At 40.8% G+C, this 23211-nt stretch overlaps 1 protein-coding gene across 3 annotated transcripts in view; it reads left to right on the forward strand.

The window, feature by feature from the left end:
- The window catches only part of LOC106589304 (thyroid hormone receptor alpha), a 193465-nt gene that overhangs the window by 134196 nt on the left and 36058 nt on the right, over positions 1-23211 (forward strand). For 2 of the 3 annotated variants that reach the window (XM_014179099.2, XM_045710113.1), the window contains exons 3-4: positions 4921-5171; positions 22748-22809. In XM_014179099.2, the coding sequence (XP_014034574.1) occupies positions 5116-5171; positions 22748-22809 (118 nt within the window). In that variant the 5' untranslated portion in view covers positions 4921-5115. Of the gene's footprint in view, positions 1-4920; positions 5172-13719; positions 14028-22747; positions 22810-23211 lie in introns of those variants that run through there. The other variant, XM_014179100.2, reaches the window with a different exon arrangement.

Genomic DNA, 23211 nt, shown 5'->3' on the forward strand with positions numbered 1-23211 from the left:
ACCCCTCTGTGGAAAGGTGAGACTCTAATGAACAAGGACCAGTGAAAAAAGGACCAGTTGAAAAAATGAATGGAAGTATATATGGAGACTGTTTAGTGCCAAAAATAAGGGGTTAAAAAAATATCCTGATATGTCTTATCTCTCATATTTAGGACAGACACTAAAGAACAAACTTCCTTTAGATTTTTTGGGGGAGGACTATCTGTTTTTGGGACCCTTCCCCAGATCTGTGCATCGACACAATCCTGTCTTGGGGCTCTACAAACAATTTCTTCGACCTCATGGCTTGGTTTTTTCTCTGACATGCACTGTCAACTGTGGGACTTTACATAGACAGGTGTGTGCCTTTCCAATTCATGTCCAATAAATTGAATTTACCACAGGTGGACTCCAATCAAGTTGTAGAAACATCTCAAGGATGATCAGTGGAAACAGGATTCACCTGAGCTCAATTTCGAGTCTCATTGAAAAGGGTCTGAATACTTATGTAAATAAGGTATTTCTGTTTCTTATTTTTAATAAATGTGCAAAAATGTCTAAAAAAACTGTTTTTGCTTTGTCATTATGGGATATTGTGTGTAGATCGATGAGGGAAAAAAACAAAAGAATAAGGCTGTAACGTAACAAAATGTGAAAGAAGTGAAGGGGTCTGAATACTTTCCGAATGCACTGTATACCTAATTGATATGCTAGTCTTGCTTGCCAGATTCATGACGCTTAGAGATACAGTGGCTGTGGGAAGAGACTACAGTGCCTTCAGAAAGTATTCACACACCTTGACTTATTCCAGATTTTGTTGTGTTACAGCCTGAATTCAAAATGGATTTTAAAGAAAAATGTCTCACCCAACTACCCTATAATGACATAGCGAATACATGTTTTTGGAATTTTTCAAAATGTATTGACACTGTGCGATTAATTCACACAAGGCCAAATCTACACTGGAGTTGCTTACCAAGAAGACAGTGAATGTTCCTGAGGGGCCAAGTTAAGCAGATTTAAGTCAATACTGTTAAAGATCTATGGCAAGACCTGAAAATGGTTGTCTAGCAATGATACACAACCAACTTGACAGAGCTTGAAGATTTTTGAAAATAATAATGGCCAAATGTTGCACAATCCAGGTGTATAAAGCTGTTAGAGACTTACCCAGAAAGACTCACAGCTGTAATCGCTGCCAAAGGTGATTCTAGCATGTATTGAGGGGTTGAATACTTATCTAATCAAGATATATCAGTGTTTAATTGTTTGATTTTTTTTACAAATGTTAAAAATGTTCTTCCACTTTGACATTACAGAGTATTTTGTGTAGTTGACAAAGAAATACAATTAAATCCCTTTTAATCCCACTTTGTAACACAACATGTAGAAAAAGTCACGGGGTGTGTGCATAAGCCAGCTGAAACCCTTAAATCTGTTATTCAGCATTTTCACTCCCTTTTCCTGTTATTGGTCTGTAAGCCCTGATAACTAAGATCATTTTCTCTCCTCACGTCAACCAACAGTAACCTAATTCCAGCTCCCTTTTTACCTCTATCTTCCTCTCTCTTTCTTGCTCCCCTTCTCCTTGTCTCCTTCTTCTCTCTCTTTTGCTGTAGTTTCAGAGGAAAGTGTAGAATTACTGTATGCTGTACTCTCTCTCTCTTTCTCTCTCTCCCCCAACCCCTTATCTCTCTTTTTCTTTCTCTCTTGCTCGCTCTCTCTCTCTCTCTTCTCCCCCTTCCTCCCTCCCTTCTCTCCCTCCCATCCTTTCTCTTTCGCTCTCTCTTTCTCTCTCTAGAGCAGATATTAAAACAAGCTTTAGTGGGGCTGAGCTGTTTGATAGCCTGTTGCTTTATGGGGTTGACCTTGGCTATAGGGAGAACTCTGCATACGCATGGGTGCTTGGGGAGGGTGCAGGCAAGGTTACAGCACTGATGAAACTAGAGATGAGCTAGTGATAGAAAACAAATTGACACCCTGCATAGAGGAAAAATGGCACATCATAAATAGACAAAATACAATTTCTAGAGCCAAACTTATCTGATGGAGTGTATTTGGAGATTTAACTGATTTCATCATTCTTATACTTCAAAACCTGGCTGCATTATTTTTCTCCCTTTGACTGTAACTCAATGAGTCCCTTTATCCTCTTCTGTTTTATTTTCTGAGGACAAATTGTTCCAACAGCCACAGGCAGCAGCACGAGAGATAGCTCTGTCAATGGATCTGATGAGAGAGAGGGAGGTTTGTTTATGTGTGGCTGAAGGCCACTATTCGTTTTCATGTGATAGGCCTTCTGGTGATTCTGTGTCATTACTGTCCAAGTTTTTTTTATTTTTTTATTTTACCACAGCTTGTCCTCACATTTGTGGTGTAGGGTCGCGGAAGGCTCTATGACAATGCAGTGCTTATGTGCTGTGCTGGATCCTGTGTGTGTGTGTGTGTGTGTGTGTGTGTGTGTGTGTGTGTGTGTGTGTGTGTGTGTGTGTGTGTGTGTGTGTGTGTGTGTGTGTGTGTGTGTGTGTGTGTGTGTGTGTGTGTGTGTGTGTGTGTGTGTGTGTGTGTGTCGTGTAACCAGTTCCGAACAAACACATGCTATGTGAGGTGAGGTTATAGGCCAGCTTAGCACGTGTTAATACAAAATATACCAGTTCACCATAATATTACCCCACCACTGCATCAGATTATGGTGTACTGGAGTGCCTTGATACAGCCATGAACTCCCTGAAGAATATAAAATATCCAACATGAGGTCATTGTGCCATTATGTCCACGGGGGCATATGGTTAAGCTACTAGCATGATCTATTAGGGTCATGACACCACTGTAGGAGACCGCCTTGTTTTCGCCCATGATGCCGTAGTTAAACGCTTGTGTTCATAGTAAATAGCAGAGGTGGGACCAAGTCATTGTTTTACAAGTCACAAGTAAGTCTCAAGTCTTAGCACTCAAGTCCCAAGTCAAGACAGGCAAGTCCGAGTCAAGTCTGAAGTCAAGACCGTCAAGTATCAGGTCAAGTCTCACGTCCTAAACTTTGAGTTTTGAGTTCAAAACAAGTCATAATGTGCTCTTCACCAAATGTAATAACATTTCATATTTTTAACAAGAGTAATAGTTAGTATATTACATTTACGCAAACCATGAATGCTTTTAAAAATATAGATATATTTATTACTTTCCAAATAAACGTTATATTTCCATGGAAATACATGGGTAGTGTCACGCCCTGACCATAGAGAGCCCTTGGTTCTCTATGGTGTTTAGGTCAGAGCGTGACTAGGGGGGTGTTCTAGTCATTGTATTTCTATGTTGGTGAGTTGTATGGTTCCCAATTAGAGGCAGCTGGTAATCGTTCCCTCTAATTGGGGATCATATTTAGGTAGCCTTTTTCCCACCTGTGTTTTGTGGGATATTGTTTTGAGTGATTGCATGTAGCACTATGGTACTTCACGGTCGTTGTTTAAGTTTCGCAGTAATAAAAGATGTGGAACTCCAATCACGCTGCGCCTTGGTCCGTCTATCCCAACAACCGTGACAGGTAGCCATGAGAAAGACCCCCCCCCCTAATAGTGATCGACTATCGAGGATCGCTATGGGGCGCAATTGGGCGATGTATGCTTGTACACAATCGCACAACCTTAACACACACACACACACGCTCTGTGTGGTTACAGTAGGCTAACGTATGTCAATGGTTTCAGGAACAGCAGTAACATCAGGCAGGATTTAGGCTACCAACTGCCTAGCCAGTTGTAGCTCAATCTTGGGTGCAATGATCACGTTCCTGCACTGACTGACTGTGTGGAGGCTCATTGATTTAACGTTACGTTAGCCTACATGCTACACTAGCAAAGTTATACATTTTATAGCTGTCGGCTATATTAGCCACGACTTACCATTAATTGTGCAGGTTCAAATGTAGATCAAAGTTGGAAATTGTTGCGCCTCCATCTGTAATTTTCTTCCCGCATGTTTTGCAAGTTACAATCCGTTTTTTGTTGATACAGCATCATCTTTATATCCGAAAATAATAATTTTGGGTATCATCTTTCCAAGGGCTCCATCTGAATTCTCTCGCCGACGTTCCTCTGCACTGCCGCACACAACTTTTTCTCAGCTGGCTCAATTTGATTGGCTGCTGTCCGATTCAAAATGTAATCCGTTAAATGAAGAGTTGATGCGCTGCACACTTTTTTTAATAGCATCATTTTTAATATTTGGGCTTGGGGAGTGTATCAAGTCAGGTCGAGTCAAAAGGCTCAAGGTCAAGTCACGAGTCATTGGTGTCAAAGTCGAGTTGCAAATCATCATATTTGTGACTCGAGTCTGATTCGAGTCCAAGTCATGTGACTCGAGTCCACACCTCTGGTAAATAGTCATGCTAACATGACCATAAAATAAATGTCATGATTTTTGTGTACATTTACAATAAGAGAATATCCATACACCAACTAATTAATTTAAGTGAAATATTAGATTTTTTTTTTTATCTGAAAAATATTCAGCCACTCTTGGAGGAAAACAGAATACAGTGAAGATGTAGTAGGTTTCTTTTTCTTATCAAAAACTAACACTTTCCAGCTTTAAAATCAATCAATGTGCTATGAAATAGAACACAGCAAGCTTGGAGATTTTCATGAAGCAATGCAGTGAATTGTATTCCTGTGGTCCATTAAAATCACAGCTTTTCAACTCACACTATTATGTGGAAATTACGTGTTACCACTATTATACCACAGTTTTACTAACAACAATCTGATGCTCGCAATCCCTCCATCCCTCTGTTTGGGATTAGAAAGGCATTGAACGAGAGATTAGGGGAGGAAGAATAGAACCGAGGGAGGAGAGGTCAGAATGGTTGAATAAGGGAGGAACCCACCAAGTCTCCACATCGGTCAACTGTGCCTAACTAAATGTATCCTATCCTCTCATTGACAGATCTTGTCCGGTCCAGTCAATTCGTCAGTCCCAGGGCCAGCACAGGGGGGTCGCTCCGGAGGCCAGAGCCCATCCGGACCGGGACCCTGTGCTGTCGCACTGACTGACCCCCCTATCTGCGAATGACCAGCAAGCATCTGAGGGTGGGGCCCGCCTCAGTCTCGCATGATTGGCTGCTGGATGGAATTAAGGTGAATGGAACACATGCCCAAGGAGCAGGACCCTAACCTATCAGAGGGAGAAGAGAAACTGTGAGTCCCGCTCCCTACTTCCTAGTCTCAACCCTACAGGCTATGACCCTGCCGCTAACATCACGCGTGAATAGGTATCAAATGGTCTTATAGTTTTAGAGGTTGTCTGAGGAAAGTGTAGAATTACTGTGTGTTTTACCTTTTTGTTTTGAAAGTTTCCTCTCCGGTTTCTCTCTCTCGCTGTGGTGCTTAACTATGCTAGTATTTATTTTCTCTCATCCATCTCTTCCCTCTCTCCCGGCTCCGTCTATTTCTTCTCTCCGTTTCCATCTCTCTCTGCCTTTCTCTCTCTTTCCACTTTCTTTACTGTCTGCAAGTTGAAACAGCTCCAAAAAGTGATCTTGTTTTCTAAGAAACCTGTAAACTAGGCCTCCAGGCTTCACCAACCCTGAACACTTGTGAGTGTGTAACTGCAACTTACAAACTGTACCGCTCAAAGCCAGTCCGCCCTACACGAACATAGGCTTTTTCCCTATTCATCGTTAATTAAAACACAACATCAGTGAAATGTAACCTCCTCTGTCTCAACCAGTCAGGCTGTGGCAGAGTGGAACGGGGATTTTTTATCAAAGAGCAACCGGCTCTTGCTCAAAGGGCACAACTATCAGTCAATCTGATATGCCTCGGAGCGATTGGAGGCACAGCTCCACCTGGCTAGGTTAGAATGATATCACATTCTGGTAGCGTAGCCTATAGTTTCATATGGTTGATAGTGATGATGTTTGTGTTCTGTTACTGTTGTGTTTATGTACACACAATACCCTATAATGACAAAGCAAAAACACGTTTTTGCTAATTTTTGCAAATGTATTACAAATAAAAAACTGAAATATTACATTTACATAAGTATTTAGACCCTTTACTCAGTACTTTGTTGAAGCACCTTTGGCAGCGATCACAGCCTCAAGTCTTCTTGCGTATGACGCTACAAGCTTGGTATACCTGTATTTGTGGAGTTTCTCCCCTTCTCCTCTGCAGATCCTCTCAAGCTCTGTCAGCTTGGATGGGGAGCGTCGATGCACAGATATTTTCAGGTCTCTCCATAGATGTTCAATCAGGTTCAAGTCCAGGCTCTGGCTAGGCCACTCAAGGACATTCAGAGACTTGTCCGGAAGCCATTGCGGCGTTGTCTTGGCTGTGTGCTTAGGGTCGTTGTCCTGTTGGAAAGTGAACCTTCGCCCCAGTCTGAGGTCCTGAGCACCCCCTTTAAGAATGATGGAGGCCACCATGTTCTTGGGGACCTTCAATGCTGGTACGCTTCCCCAGCTATGTGCCTTGACACAATCCTGTCTCAGAGCTCTACGGACAATTCCTTCGACCTCGTGGCTTGGTTTTTGCTCTGACATGCACTGTCAACTATGGGACCTTATATAGACAGGTGTGTGCCTTTCTAAATCGTGTTCAATCAATTGAATTTACCACAGGTGGACTCCAATCAAATGTAGAAACAACTCAAGGATGATCAATAGAAACAGGATGTGCCCGAGCTCAATTTTGAGTCTCATAGTAAAGGGTCTGAATACTAATGTAAATAAGGTATTTCTGTTTTTTCTTTTTTTATAAATTTGCGAATGTTTCTGTCATTATGGGGTATTGTGTGTAGATTGATGAGGGTTTTTTTTTTTTACATTTCTTTGAAAATATGGCTGTAATGTAACAAAATGTGGAGAAAGTCAGGGGGTCTGAATACTTTCAGAATGCACTGTACTCTGCCCATTCCACTCCCCCATATCCCAATTTGTGCCACCCATAAGTGAAAAATCTACATGCCAAATATAGACCATATATTGTGTTCATTACAGGTCATAGAAAATAGCTGAAGCTCTGAACTATCCATTCAGACCCCAGTCCTGCCTGCCTGCAGGTTATGGAATAACTTTTAGTATTTTTCCAGTAGGTTTCCTCAAGGAGAATGCCTCTACTTCTAGCATGTTGATGTTTATTGTCATGAGTCTTGACCTGGAGGCAGAAATGAGCAATTTCCCCTTATATAGTCCAGCTGCAAAGTCAAAATTGCCTGTATTGTAAAAATTCATGACAACAAAAATGTGCTCTTTGGTCTTAATTTAAGGTTAGGGTTAGGCATTAAGGTTAGCAGTGTGGTTAAGGTTAGCTTTAAAATGGGATTGTATGACTGTAGCTGTGCCAGCTAGTGACCATTCTGCAGAGCTGCCTCCAGAATAATTAACACAGCAACAGATTAGCGTTTTTCATGACGAAAAACGCTAATCTGCCCACTTCCTTGTCAAAGATAATAAAACAAAAACACTATAATAAATACCACAGTAATGTCCGCAGAAACACTACAGTAAATGCTACAGTATACTATAGTCCTCAAAAACACTACAGTATACTGCAATCAGCAAAAACACTACATTAATTACTATAGTATATACACTACAGTTTTCTTTTACCACAGTATTTATACTATAACTTTAAATACTACAGCATACTATAGTAAATACTACAGTATTCACTGTAGTGTTTTTGCAGACTTTAGTCAGTGACTAGTACAGTAAAGTCAGCAAAAACACTACAGTGAATACCATAGTATTTATACCATAGTATGCTATAATATGTTTCATGTGGGTGTGCTTGCACATGTACCTGGGTGGGTGTGTGTGCATGTATGTGTGTTTATGTTGTTCCTTTGTGCTTGTGTGTGGTGTGTGTCATGGTTGTGACACATGGCATCATGGAGAGGGTCTCTGGCTCCCTGGAATGCTGTGTCAAATTCCCCGGTGCTGATCCATGTGGCAAATTACCAGGGCGCAAATGAAAGGAAAGCCAGACTAGATTACTCAACCGCGATGGACACCTGTCGGTAGATAAGCAACTGGGCTGGTGTGTGTGTGTGTGTGTGCGCACATGTGTTTGGGCGTCTGTGGGTTTGTGTGTGTCTGTGTTTTAATGTGGACGTTCAGGGCTAAATTAAGCCTGCTGTCGCTGTGTTAATTAAAGAAGAGGAGGAATTAAAGCGTTTGCTAATCACATTGAAGTTGATTGAACGGTTTGCTACTGTAGTGGATTTCATTAAAGCTCTCCTTCACTGTGTTGTCCTTCCATACCTTTGAAGTGATATTGGGGTTAAAGGGATAGTTCAATAAAATTACAGATTTAGACATTTGTTTTCCCAGTCAAGTGTGATCAAACGCATGCAAACACACAAAAACACCCTTTAGTGGGGTGCAGGGACGAAAAAAGTTGGTATAAAAGAACAACGTGTAAAATAGTAAATAACGGCTAGTTCTCAGAGAGTTTTGAATTGTCAAGAGGCATTAAACAAGGGTGTCCACTGTCACCATATCTATTTGTTATGGCCATCTAAATGCTAGCTATTAAAATCAAATCCAATAACAACATTAGAGGATTAGAAATCCAAGGCTTAAAAACAAAGTTGTCCATGTATGCCGATGACTCAAGTTTTATATTAAGTCCGCAAGCTAGATCCCTGCAATGTCTAATTGAAGATCTAGATAACTTTTCTGTACTTTCTGTACTAAAACCTAATTATGATGTGTACAATATTACATATTGGATCTTTAAAAAATACAACTTTTACATTACTCTGCAGTTTACCTATAACATGGGCTGATGGTGAAGTAGACATACTTGGTATTCATATCACAAAATATATAAATAAGCTCTCCACAATGAATTTCAATAGAAAACTAATAGACAAGATCCTGCAACCATGGAGAGGTAAATACCTGTCTATTTATGGAAAAATTGCCCTGATTAACTCCTTAGTCATATCTCTGTTTACTCACTTACTTATGGCGCTGCCTACTCCTGATGATTCGTTTTTCAAGTCATATGAGCAAAAAATATTTCACTTTATCTGGGACGTTAAACCAGACAAAACAATACGTGCCTATCTATATCATGAATATCAATTGGGTGTGTTGAGATTATTAAATATAAAAGCACTAAACCTCTCTCTGAAAGCTTCACTTATTCAAAAGTTTTACTTCAACCCTAAATGGTTCTATATCAGGTTATGTCGATATAGGACTCGTTTTACTGTGGATATAGATACTTTTGTACCTGTTTCCTCCAGCATCTTCACAATGTCCTTTGCTGTTGTTCTTCATTTGCACTTTTCGCACCAAAGTACGTTCATCTCTAGGAGACAGAACACGTCTCCTTCCTGAGCGGTATGACGGTTGTGTGGTTCCATGGTGTTTATACTTGCGTACTATTGTTTGTACAGATGAACGTGGTACCTTCAGGCGTTTGGAAATTGCTCCTAAGGATGAACCAGACTTGTGGAGGTCTCCAATTATTTTCTGAGGTCTTGGCTGATTTCTTTTGATTTTCCCAAGATGTCAAGCAAAGAGGCACTGAGTTTGAAGGTTGGCCTTGAAATACATCCACAGGTACACCTCCAATTGATTCAAATAATGTCAATTAGCCTATCAGAAGCTTCTAAATTCATGACATAATTTTCTGGAATTTTCCAAGCTGTTTAAAGGCACAGTCAACTTAGTGTATGTAAACTTTTGACCCACTGTAATTGTGATACAGTGAATTATAAGTGAAATAATCTGTCTGTTAACAATTGTTGGAAAAATTACTTGTGTTATGCACAAAGTAGATGTCCTAACCTACTTGCCAAATCTATAGTTTGTTAACAAGAAATGTGTGGAGTGGTTGAAAAATGAGTTTTAATGTCTCCAACCTAAGTGTATGTAAACTTCCGACTTCAACTTTACCTGTATTTATGGGAAAGATGTTTGAAAAGGGTATTTTGGTCTCAAATTATATTGTAAATTGGAATGGTAGAGTTATGTCTTTCATGAAGTTATCAGAATTGTACAGGAAGGTCTGCTCAATCCAAGAGTACAACCAATTGATTACAGCATTACCCCAAAAATGGGAGGCAGGTGGCAGCGGGAGGAGGTAGGGTACTGGTCTGTCTGCCCAATATAAAGGATCAAATCTGCCGGAGGAATAAAAATCGCATAAATAGGAAAGTATACCAGTTTCATTTGAAGACCAGGATGTTGACAACTGTACCATACAGATTGCAAAATAGTTGGGAAGAGATTTTTGATGTACCAATTTTATGGTACAGGGTGTATGAGATATATGAGATATATAAAATAACAGAAGATTCAAGACTTTGTGCTTTTCAGCAAAAATTATTATATAGAATTCTTGCCACCAACAAAATGTTGAACATTTGGGGCATAAAATCATCTAAGCTCTGTAGATTTTGTTGTGAGGATACAGAATCAATACACCATTTATTTTGGTATTGCCCTCAAGTAACCTGTTTCTGGTCTCAGGTTCTGGAATGGCTGAAAATGCATAACATTGATCTAAAATTGACCCTAGAAATAGTACTGTTAGGAGATCTGGAGAGACCAGGTCAGTCAATTACTAATATACTAATACTCTTAGTAAAAGTATTTATCTTCAACTCACAATCTGTGGATTCTATTCGATAGATTGAAATTGTACGTTAAACATCACAGTATAGTTGAAAGATATATGTTGCATAGAAAATATATATAACATATATGTTGCGTAATTTGTTTTTTAAACTATGTTTGGATCCTGCAAGGATCTTCGTCAGGTCAGGATCTAAATTATTGTTTGTTAATTAATAAAAGGTACGTGATAGAGCTTATGTGTGCAACATTTGTTTCCTTACCTTAAAAGCAGTCTATGAACAAGGAGTGACTGCAATCTACACTTTGGTTTTTGTTAAACTAGCCACTGTGGATTGCAGTCACTCCTGCGTTTCAAGTTAGGCAACACAAATTTAAATACTGCATTTTGCTGATCTATCCCTTCAACTGCACTGCCTTTTACATTTATACATTTTAGTCATTTTAGCAGACGCTCTGATCCAGAGCGACTTACAGTAGTGAATGCATACATTTCATTTCATATATTTTTTTCCCCGTACTGGTCCCCCGTGGGAATCAAACCCACAACCCTGGTGTTGCAAACACCATGCTCTACCAACTGAGCCACACTGCTAAGGTGAGAGTAGTTCTTGTACTATTGCACTTAATAATAACAATGGCATACAGTAATATTAGGTCTTGTGGTTTTGTGGGTGCTGATGGAAACAAATGGCTTAGCATTAGCTTTTTTGTTTCCTTATTGGTTTTGGTTTTCAACCTTGCCAAAAAGGCACTGTCCTATCTAATGTTATGCAATTATAAGCTCCTTAACGCTGTTGTCAATGATGTTGCAATGAAGTCAATGTACTGTAGAGAGCACATTGACATACGGAGAGGGGCTGGGTTATCATTCTACAGCTGGAATCAAACACACACACACACACACACCGCACACTCGCATGCACACTCGCTCATCCGCTCCATTCAGATAAGACAACAACATTTGTATTTCGACACATTTTTGCAGTGTGGAAACTTTCCGACTTCAATTGAGAGATCCATTCAAACAAGCCTTTTTATAAATAGATAGCAGCCATCTAGCACATTGCATTTGACCTTCTTGACCTTCTCCAGCCTCTGTGGCTCTGTTTAATTCAATTGCCATACCAAAAAATGCAATTTATGTCATGCAATTGAAGTCACTTGCGACATAAACAAGATTTTGGCCCAATTGGCTTATCCTTGTCCTGCTGACATCAGGATTTCCCACCATGGCTTCGCTATACGAGCTTTGTCCTCTCAATATTGCTTTTATGACTTCCTTGTGTCATATGGAAATGAATAGCAGTAGATGTGATGCTCAGGTTGATAATGAACAATATGAAAAGCAACAATGCCTGTAGTACCCTATTGTTATCTTGTTACGCATTCATCGGACATGTGAGACAAACAATGTTACGATTTCCTTTTGGCATCGACCTGTCATAACCAGAATCATAATTGCTTGCTGTTTCCCTCTCTCTTTGTTTCTTTTTCTCTCTCTCTCAAGTCAGTAATGACAAGCGTTAACCTCTTCAAACCAATCCACACACATCACCGCGAGAGGCCAGTCCTAGACAGACAGACAGACAGACAGACAGACAGACAGACAGACAGACAGACAGACAGACAGACAGACAGACAGACAGACAGACAGACAGACAGACAGACAGACAGACAGACAGACAGACAGACAGACAGACAGACAGACAGACAGACAGACAGACAGACAGACAGACAGACAGACATGTGTGTATGGCCTTCTCTGAAACTCTTGGAAAGCCCTGGTGTTGTAACCAGGGGTCAGTCATACATGTTAGGTCCACGTGTGTTTGTGTGTGTCATGTCACAGCTTCATGGTTTGCCAGTACATATTTAGTGTCCAACTAACATAAGGCAAATCCAAATAAAAACACCAACGCAGTGGTGAATCCTGGGTAAAATGGCCTATAAAAAGATACTCTTGTTCAATCTCTAAATTTACTACCATTATTTGTAAATAACCTCTCAAGCACTTTTCGTGCCTGAAATAATATGATATGCAAATAATCTTTTTTTTTTATAGAAGTTACAAGTTCTGGCTGCCATTGGCATCGATTAATTGCTACAATATCGCTACACCCAAATTAAAGCATACTGTAGCCGTTATGTTTACGACTTAGAGGTTGTCATTTATTCACCAGCAAGTAATGTTATTTCACTATAGAGCTTTACATTTACATTTTAGTCATTTAGCAGACATTCTTATCCAGAGCGACTTACAGTAGTGAATGCATACATTTCATTTCATGCATTGTTTTTTTTTTTTTGTACTGGCCCCCCGTGGGAATCGAACCCACAACCCTGGCATTGCACACACCATGCTCTACCAACTGAGCCACAGGGAAGGCTTTACCTTACCGAGATATGAAGAAATCTCTCGCCAAACATAGTCAACACAAAGCCTGTGTTTGTTTAGAGGTTTGGAAGTTCATCTTTAGTGATCTGGTGTTCCGCTGTGTTTTGATAGAGGGAGTTGGCTAGCTCTAGTACCGTGCCATGCTCCATTCCACCGTACCCTGTAATTTAGACGATTGTGGGATGGCTAAGGAACAAAGTGACCATTAGAATGTGAATGTATGGGAGGGGACACCTCAGTTGGATAGGATGCACGTTGCGCTGGGAACAATAGGCTGCTGTGAAGTACTGGCCCTGTATAGGCTGGTTAGTATACATATATTAAAGTCAGCCTTCTGTGACACTTGTTTCCTTTAGTATTTCAGTGTCCGAACTGTGCCAGTTTAAAGGCGTCAGTCAATCTACTTGTAAGTTTGATTTTATTTCTCCGTTGTTTCTTCACTCGAGTATTGCCAATCTCTGTTTTTGCCTCGGAATTGTTTTGAAAAACTGGGTTGTTGGCAATTAGCTACGTTTCGAAATAGCCCTCATTTCAAGTTATTGAGCTTTTGGCTCCGTCGCTGAGGTACAAGAATAGACCCATCGAGCCTGCCTTGAGGTCAGAGCTGACAGCTAGCTACCTGTTAGTTGCCAGATCAACCCACCTTCAATCATCCCCAAACCTGCTGTCAACCCCTCAGGTGGAGAGGCAGGCCCACAGCCAATCATGAGCATGGGTGGGTCTAACAGGAGAGTGAGAGCCACAGACACGAGAGAGAGTGAGAAAAAGACAGTGAAAAGCACAGAGTTGGGATTGTAGGAGGGATTCAGAGAAACAGATCAGCCAGAGTGAGAGAGAGAGGGAGAGTCTGCAGGGATTCATACAGAGAGAGAGACTGAGAGAGTGAAAAAAGAGAGGCAGAGTGGGTGTGTGTGCTAGCGAGCCAAGGTCTTTTCAGAGCTAAACATAGCGAGGTTGGCAGCAGTGTCAGTGTACAGTAGATGTGACTCGTATTTGCCAGCGTTGTTTGAGGCCAGCAACTCTTCTCGCCATGCATATTCTACACTCGCACTGCGTCATAAGGTCAGAAATGGTCTTCTTTTTTGGACTGTCAACTTTTGTTTAGCAGATGAATTGTCTCGTGTTGGTGTTGTTGGGGGTCTGCTGTGTTGTAGTTTTGGGCACAGGAATGATGGTACATAGGAAATAGGTCATGTTGCTTGCTTTACTTCTTGAGTAAAGAAAGCAAAACTAGGGGTTCTTTAAAGGTTCCTACAAGGCACTTGGCCCCCTAATGGTAAAAATGTGTAGCCTCACCATTTAAATGTGAAATCATTTGTTTGTTTTGTAAAAGATCAGTGAACAGTATTTTTTCCTTCTTTTTCACTCTCTCTCGCCTCAGCAGAAGACTTGAGCTGTGAAGCTCTGAAGGGCATTTTTTTTATATAGCACAACAGAAAGCGTTAAGAGGGGACTGGACGCTAGGCTTAGGCTAGCTACTTCTGAGGGGTCCGCTAAAGTGATAAGCTCCTCAGTCTGCTTAACTGTAATGATGGCGGTTGTGTATTTCTGAATTGATTACCTGAGGTGTGATGTTGTTAATGGAGGCTTGGAAAGTGGCAGTGGCATCCCTAGAGTAAGTCTATTGACTTTTTCTTTTCACCTTTATTTAACTAGGCAAGTCAGCTAAGAACAAATTCTTATTTTCAATGACAGCCTAGGAACAGTGGGTTAACTGCCTTGTTCAGGGGCAGAACGACAGATTTTTACCTTGTTGGGGATTTGATCTCACAACCTTTCGGTTACTAGTCCAACGCTCTAACCACTAGGCTACCTGCCACCCTGTTAGTTTAGCCCTTCAGGAGCTGTGGGAGGGGGGGTCCCCTTCCCTAGGGAGTGGGATGGGGGGGGTCCCCTTCCCTAGGGAGCTGGATGAGGTATATTTGGGGGGTTGGTGGGCGATGGGGGTCGTGAATTGGTGCGTGCGTGCGTAGCAGATGTGAAGACCCTGGTTGGGAAAACAGGGACGGAACTCTTTCTGTCTCGATGTGTGTGTGTGTATCAGGATACTAAGTGGTGTTGTTCTCTGTCTGTGTGTGTGTGTGTGTGTGTGTGTGTGTGTGTGTGTGTGTGTGTGTGTGTGTGTGTGTGTGTGCGTGCTTGTGTATTCGTGCGACACAGGCAGCATCAGAAGGCCACAGGGTAGGAGGCTGCACTGTCAGTGGGTTGACAAATTGATGGCTATCACCCCGGGCAACGGTATATCTGATGGCTTTTGATGAGGAAGCCAGAGCTGGGAGTGACATTTACCGTTGGCTATCATCCAATGACAACGCTATACTTGCTGCATTGTTGTTACAGCTGGACATGTTCTATCGGTTCCTCCCATAGTGGCACTCGATGAGGATAAGGGAGTGGGTTCATACCGATGATTGATATATACATACTAGATGACTGATAGGGGGCGTCGTGTTGAAGCCACCATGCCACCATCTTGGTACTCCCCCATCATTGTAAAAAGTATTTTGTAAGCTATAGAAATGCATTTATTAATGTCTACATACGTTTCTGACAGGTGTATTCTATTACAGACACGTTCATGCATACTTTGAAATTGTATTATGTCAGCTAAACATACAAATAAAAACAATGCAGAGTTTTAAAAAAGTAAGAAGAATTTGCTAAATAAACTAAAGGAAAAATAGTAACACAATAAAACAACAATAATGAGGCTATATACAAGGGGTCAATGTGCTGGGGTACAGGTTACATGTAGGTAGGGATAAAGAGACTATGCATAGATAATAAACAGAGGGTAGCAGCAGCATATGTGAAGAGTGTGAAGGAATGTCAATATGCATGTGTGTGTGTGTTTTGGAGTGTCCGTGTAGTATGTGTGAGTGTGGGGTTAGAGTCCAGTGAGTGTACATCGAGACTGTGCAAGAGAGTCAGTACAAAACATTTTAATAGATAAGAATAAAATAAGGGGGGGGGGGTCAATGTAAATAGTCCGGGTAGCCATTTGATTAACAGTTCAGCCGTTTAATGGCTTGGGGGTAGAAGCTGTTAAGGAGCCTTTTGGTCCCAGACTTGGCGCTCCGGTACCGCTTGCTGTGTGGTAGCAGAAAGAACAGTCTATGACTTGGGTGGATGGGCCACTCAAGTACATTCAGAGACTTGTCCCGAAGCCACTGCTGCGTTGTCTTGGCTGTGTGCTTAGGGTCGTTGTCCTGTTGAAAGGTGAACCTTTGCCCAAGTGTGAGGTCCTGGGCACTCTGGAGCAGGTTTTCATCAAGGATCTCTCTGTACTTTGCTCTGTTCATCTTTCCTTCGATCCTGACTTGTCTCCCAGTCCCTGCCGCTGAAAAACATCCCCACAGCATGATGCTGCCACCACCATGCATGACTGTAGGGATGGTATTGGCCAGGTGATGAGCGGTGCCTGGTTTCCTCCAGATGTGACGCTTGGCATTCAGGCCAAATAGTTCAATCTTGGTTTCATCAGACCAGAAAATCTTGTTTTTCATGGTCTGAGAGTTCTTTAGGTGCCTTTTGGCAAACTCCAAGCGGGCTGTCATGTGCCTTTTACTGAGGAGTGGCTTCTGTCTGACTACTCTACCATAAAGGCCTGATTGGTGGAGTGCTGCAGAGATGGTTGTCCTTCTAGAAGGTTCTCCCATCTCAACAGAGGAACTCTGGAGCTCTGTCAGAGTGACCATCGGGTTCTTAGTCACCTCCTTGACCAAGGCCCTTCTCCCCCGACTGCTCAGTTTGGCCAGGTGGCCAGCTCTAGGAAGAGTCTTGGTGGTTCTTCCATTTAAGAATGATGGAGGGCACCGTTTTCTTGGGGACATTCAATGCTGCAGAAATGTTTTGGTACCCTTCCCCAGATCTGTGCCGCGACACAATCCTGTCTTGGAGTTCTACGGACAATTCCTCCAATCTCATAGCTTGGTTTTTGCTCTGACACTGTCAACTGTGGGACCTTATATAGAGAGGTGTGTGTCTTTCCAAATCATGTCCAATCAATTGAATTTACCACAGGTGGACTCCAATCAAGTTGTTGAAACATCTCAAGGATGATCAATGGAAACAGGATGCACCTGAGCTCAATTTCGAGTCTCATAGCAAAGGGTCTCACCTATGTAAATAAGGTATTTCTGTCTTCTAAAAAAGCATATTTAATAAATTTTTGAATGAGGCTATAATGTAACAACATTTTGAAAAAGTGAAGGGGTCTGAAAACATTTGACCGGTCTCATCCTGTCATATCTAGCATGAACGCAGTCATACATGTATATTACAGCCCTATAAAACGTGCCTACTTGTTATTGTGGCCCTTTTTGGTTGAGGGTCAAATGCCCTCACGCTATAGTAAAATAAGTCACTTTATTTATGTTCGGGTTTGCAGAGTCTCAAATCACATGCGCTTCATTACAAGTACTGTATTTAATCAACAACAACAAAAAATTATTGCCACAATTAGCCATTTCTCTATAAAACATTTAAGGGTGTTTTCAAATATCGTCCTCTTTAAAAGAACCATCTCATTCCTCTTTAACACCAGATCCGTTAAGACGGTCAATTTGACCGTTTTCAATTTTGGAATTTCAATAACTTCATTTCAATAAAAACCTTGAACCCACCTGTCCCTGACTTCTCCTAAATATGTGAACTTTACACTCTAGCAGTACTTTCGGACACATTTCATAAAATACAAAAACTTTCTGAGCACGCCATCCTCAAAGCGCCATGACTGCATATTTAGTAGAATAGCCAGGCCTCGAGGAGTACCCAATAGCCACCAGTCTAACAAATCCATTCAACTAAGAAAAGCCTGGCCTAATTGGACCTCCCTTCGTGCCAATGTAATTTGGTCGTGTTTATGAAAGTAACACTAGAATACAAAATGTAAAAACTTGAAACAACATAACATGCTCATTGGTTTATGTTACTGTAGGCTACGTGATGACGTCTCTCCTGCTCATGGGTGTTGTTCATCTGCTGCTTGAGCAACACGCGTGCGACGATAGCAGCCAAATCAAGCATGTTGTAAAACACAGCAACAGGCCAGCGGCGAGTTTCTCCTTCCTCCTTTCATCTCATACAGCCGTGCCATCTGATCTGAAACATTATCACGACTCTCCCTCACCTGTTGCCCGATACGGATCCTTTCCCAGATAGGGAAAGCCGTTCAGCATGAATCAGAATACTAATCATCAGAGATCTCATGATCCATTTCTTCCCCCGCCAGCTGTGTCGTTTTCATCCAGATCTTGTAGCAACGCTAACGCGGCATGTGCGTCCTTTTAGCTTTGGGCTTGCCATTGTAAGTTGTGCCCGCTCTCACTGTGCAGCCTACTCCAAGTAGGTCTAGAGTAGACTAATACAAATACTTGGATTCAGTGGACTGATATAGGATACACTGTTTTGAGAATTAGGAATAATTAGAATATATGATCGAATGGCCTGTTCTTCATTCACAATTGGTGATTACATAATTATGATTCGTTCGCCCCCCCCCCCTCACTCATCAACTCACCCATTCTCTCCCATCATAATATACTTCATTTATTTAATATTGTTGTTATATGTGTGACAATTTGTTTCGGTATAGTTTTGGTTCAGTCTCGAGGCAATTATCGGGGTGATTCTCAACGGGGCATGGCACATTCAACTATCCGAGAAGGAGCGGAACAGAGCGGGGAAACCATTCAAATGTTATATAGACTTATTTAGGTAAAGTCTAGGACGAGGGGGACACGACTTTAAAAATGGCAGAGTAATTAAACATTTACATTTGTTTTCAGTCATTGTGACGCTTTCTGCCTTTCTCGTATTAATATACACAATCACAAATAAATCCATTCAAATGTAATTTAGGAAGGTCATAAAAAAAAAACATGATACAAGGCAATTTATTTCAAAAGAACAGAGTAGCATGTTTTGAGTTGTATTTATCTGTGCTTAGTTGTGAAGTCTATGGCTGCGCCATGCCAATGAAATAGGCTTGTTCGTTTAGCAGACATCACAGGCCCTGCCCTACCACAGTCAAAACACATATTTTACAGTAAGAATATAATGGAATATTCTAAATGGCTATTGCTGATTGTCACCAGTAGCCTACTCACACGAGGAATGCATGGAAACATGGTTATTCTTGGAAAAAGTTATATTTTACAACAGTGACCATCCGCGCAATTGTACAGAGTTTTGGCAAAAATAGGTTCATTATAAACCTTGGAATCTGCACTTTCAGATATGGTATAGCAATCAAAATGTCTGGCCTGCATGGACCTCTGTATGATGATATGAAAGAAGTGCTATTTGGTAAGCGCCTTGCTTCTTCGTCAATGCACGCAGTCAATGCACGCTGCCGAGGACATCAGTCTCTTCGTTTTCTATATTGTCATATTGTCACCCATTATTGACTATTGTACATTTAATCTTGTCTTTAGGCCACATCTATTGCTATTATTATTATTATTATTATGTGTGTGAAATTAGTTTCAATATAGTTAAGGTGTAGTCTGAACGGGACAGCTGGGTGGGAGACTTGTGTAACAGTTGAAAATACACTATCATCTTATTTGACTATTTACAGTCTATGCGCTTCTGGATCAATCAAGTCATTTCGTGAACCTGAGGTTTCCTATGAACTATTTTAACGTAATAAATGCATTCGTTTATCAATTTATTATTTATTATGGAATATTTATACAATTGAAATATCAAACGGTCAGAAAAACCGTCATGGCCATTCTAGTAGTTATTGAATTAAGGCACTCTCAGTTTTAAAGTGAACTTTGGCGTTTAAAAAAGGTAAATAACTGAACTCTCTTTGTATTCACACTGCCCTTGCCTTTCAATGAGGACTCAACTCTTTAGCCAGTTCACTTCACCCATTTTGTGGCCCGAGTCCTCTTTGCATTCATATCGCTATGTTTAGAAAGGAATCAAGATCTTTTTCCAACATTCACTCAATACACTCTGGGGTTTTTACAAAGTGCAGGACGAGCCATTTAATCAGAACGTGTTATCGGACACCTAGATATACCTACTAACATTTTGGAAGCTAATAGATTGCATTTCGTTAAAAGATTAGATGATAATTGTAATCGAATGATACCAATAATATATACATGTTAATAGTAACAAAATAAATAACGGCAGAATAACTGCGAATTAAATAGTGCTGTAATTGAAAATTGTACACCCAATGTAGGCTACTGCCCTTTTAAAAGCTATCATTTATTTTGTACCCTATGTTGTGATTCTCACCAAATATGTTGTCTTCTCACACTATTCAAACCCCACTATCGAATAAACAGTCTATGAAGCTCTCGTATATATCACATATTGCAAACAAATAACCTGACTAAAAACTCCACACAAATTTTTGCATTTCTGTGCATCCTCACATTGGCAGTGGTGTAAAGTACTTAATACTTTAAAGTACCGCTTAAGTAGTTGCTTTGGGTATCTGTACTTTAGCATTTCTATTTTTTTAACTTTTGCTTTTATTCCACTACATTCCTAAAGAAAATTCGGTAATTTTTACTACATTTTCCCTGACACCCAAAAGTACTCGTTACACTTTGATTACTTAGCAAGACAGGAAAATGGTCACAACTGCATTTTAATGATGGCAATTTGAATGCAGAGATACAGAGATCCTGATGGCCATTGTCGTGCCATTCATCCGCTGCAATCAACTCATGTCGCAAAGATCTGTACACAAATTCTGGATTTGAAAATGTCTTCCAGTTCTTCCATGGCCTGCATACTCACCAGACATGTCACCCATTGAGCATGTTTTGGATGCTCTGGTCGACGTGTACGACATCGTTTTCCAGTTCCCGCCAATATCCAGAAACTTCGCACAGTCATTGAAGAGGAGTGGGACAACATTCCACAGGCCACAATCAACAGCCTGATCAACTCTATGTGAAGGAGATGTGTCGCCCTGCATGAGTCAAATGGTCCCCCCCCCTCTTGATACTGACTTGTTTTCTAATCTAATTTTAAAGTATCTGTGACCAACATATGCATATCCTTATTCCCAGTCATGTGAAATCCATAGATTATGGCCTAATGAATTTATTTCACTTGACTGATTTCCTTGTATGAATTGTAACTCAGTTAAATCGTAGAAATTGTTGCATGTTGCATTTATATTTTTGTTTAGTGTATATTTTAAACCAAATACTTTTAGACTTTTACTCAAGTAGTGTTTTACGGGGTGACTTTTACTTTTACTTGAGTCATTTTCTATTAACGTATCTTTACTTTTACTCAAGTATGACAATTTAGTACGTTTTTCCACCACTGATCATTGGTGTGCAGATTCACCCGAAAGAAACGTGTGCTGTTTTGGATATTGAACAAGTATGCACAGAAATTCCCAAATTTGTGTGGAGTTTTTAGACAGATTATTTGTTTGCAATATGTGATATATATGAGAGCTTCATAAACTGTTTATTCGATAGTGGGGTTTGAATAGTGTGAGAAGACAACATATTTGGTGAGAATCACAACATAGTGTACAAAATACATTTTAGCTCTTAAAGGGGCAGTAGCCTACATTGGGTGTACATTTTCCAATTACAGCATTATTTAATCTGCATTTTGTTACCAATAATATATACATGTTAATAGTATATTTTGATTACAATTATAATCTCATCTTTTAACCACAAAATGGGTGAAGTGAACTGGCAAAAGTGTTGAGTCATCATTCAAAGCCAGTGTAATACAAAGACAATGGAGTTATTATTATTATTATTTATTTTTTTACCACAGAGTTCACTTTAAAGAGGACTGAGATTGGTTCTTTTAAAGAGGACTATATGTTAAAACACACTAAGACTCCATTAAGTTCACTGTGGCACCGACATTACTGTAATTGAAAACAACTCAGTCGGTAATGCAACAAGAAGGCATACACACAGGGTCAGACGCAGTTGGCATTTCAGCCCAATTAGGGGGCCAATGAAACAGCCACTTAAGTCCTTAGGATTTCCCTGGCAACGATGGATCGCTATTTACTGAGAACAGAGGGGGGGAGTTAGTCCAGACAAACTAGTGTCCAAATTCACTTTAGTAAACTATATTATGTTTTATTATTTTTTTTTTTAAAGGTGTGGCAGGTAGCCTAGTGGTTAGAGCATTGGGCCAGTAACTGAAAGGTTGGTAGATCGAATCCTCGAGCTGACAAGGTCAAAATCTGTCATTCTGCCCCTGAACAAGGCAGTTAACCCACTGTTCCTAAGCAATCATTGTAAATAAGAATACTTTCCTAGTTAAATAAAGGATAAATAAAATATGGTGAGATGTGCACAGGAGAGTTTGGATGGTTGCAGAGGTGGGACCCTTGGAAGTCTACTAGTGTTGACATCTGATAGATCCTACAGCATGACTTGTTAGTGTACTCTCTCCCAGGCTGTGTGCTTCCAGAACTCCCTAAGGAGCTCACAGTCTGCTCAATTCTCCTATTACAGAGCTATGTTCAGATGTGTGTGTGCGCGCATTGGTGTGTTTTGGCGTCGTTATACATGTGCGTGTGTGTTTTGTTGTTGTTGTTGTTCTTGCCTTCCCCTCTAATGTAAATTGAAGTGGCAGGGCAGCCATTTTCCCGACCACAGACACTTAGATAGAGCACTGCTACAGTCCTGCAAGACTCCTGTAGATGAACTGTCAGGAGAAAACATGTCCTTCACGCCGCCTGTGTTTTGAATTCCTGTGTGTCCTCCTGTACATATACACTTATGTCTCTCTCCGTCTTTTATTCTTTCCTTCTACAGGTGGATCGATGGCCCGAAAAGGAAAAGAAAGAACAGTTCATGTTCGGTGAAGAGCATGTCTGGTAGGTACAGTTACGGTCCATTTACAGCCGTTTGCACACAAGAACACTACGCACCCAATGTGGGTTTGATTGAATTCCAGCCTTAGACTCTTCAACTTTGAAAAAACTAAAACCTGAATTGTGTTCCCAACCTGTCACCTGGGTTGTATGGTGTGTGCTTGTGTGGAAGACCCAGAAGCATCAGCTCATAAATCACTGCCACCTTCTTTACATTTTAGTCTGTGTTTATCACCAAAGAGAAGGGAAAAAAAGGGATCTCTTTCAACGAGAGGCTGTCACTCTGCTCTCATTCTTCATGCGGCAGAATGCGCTGACTGACAGCTTGGAAGTTGAGGGGCGGAGGGTGAAGAGAAAGAAAAACAACTTTGAGGAATTTGCAGGACGCTACACGTCGCCTCTGCC

This window comes from Salmo salar, chromosome ssa28 (genome assembly GCF_905237065.1).
Source record: "Salmo salar chromosome ssa28, Ssal_v3.1, whole genome shotgun sequence".
Classification (NCBI taxonomy): Eukaryota; Metazoa; Chordata; class Actinopteri; order Salmoniformes; family Salmonidae; genus Salmo; species Salmo salar.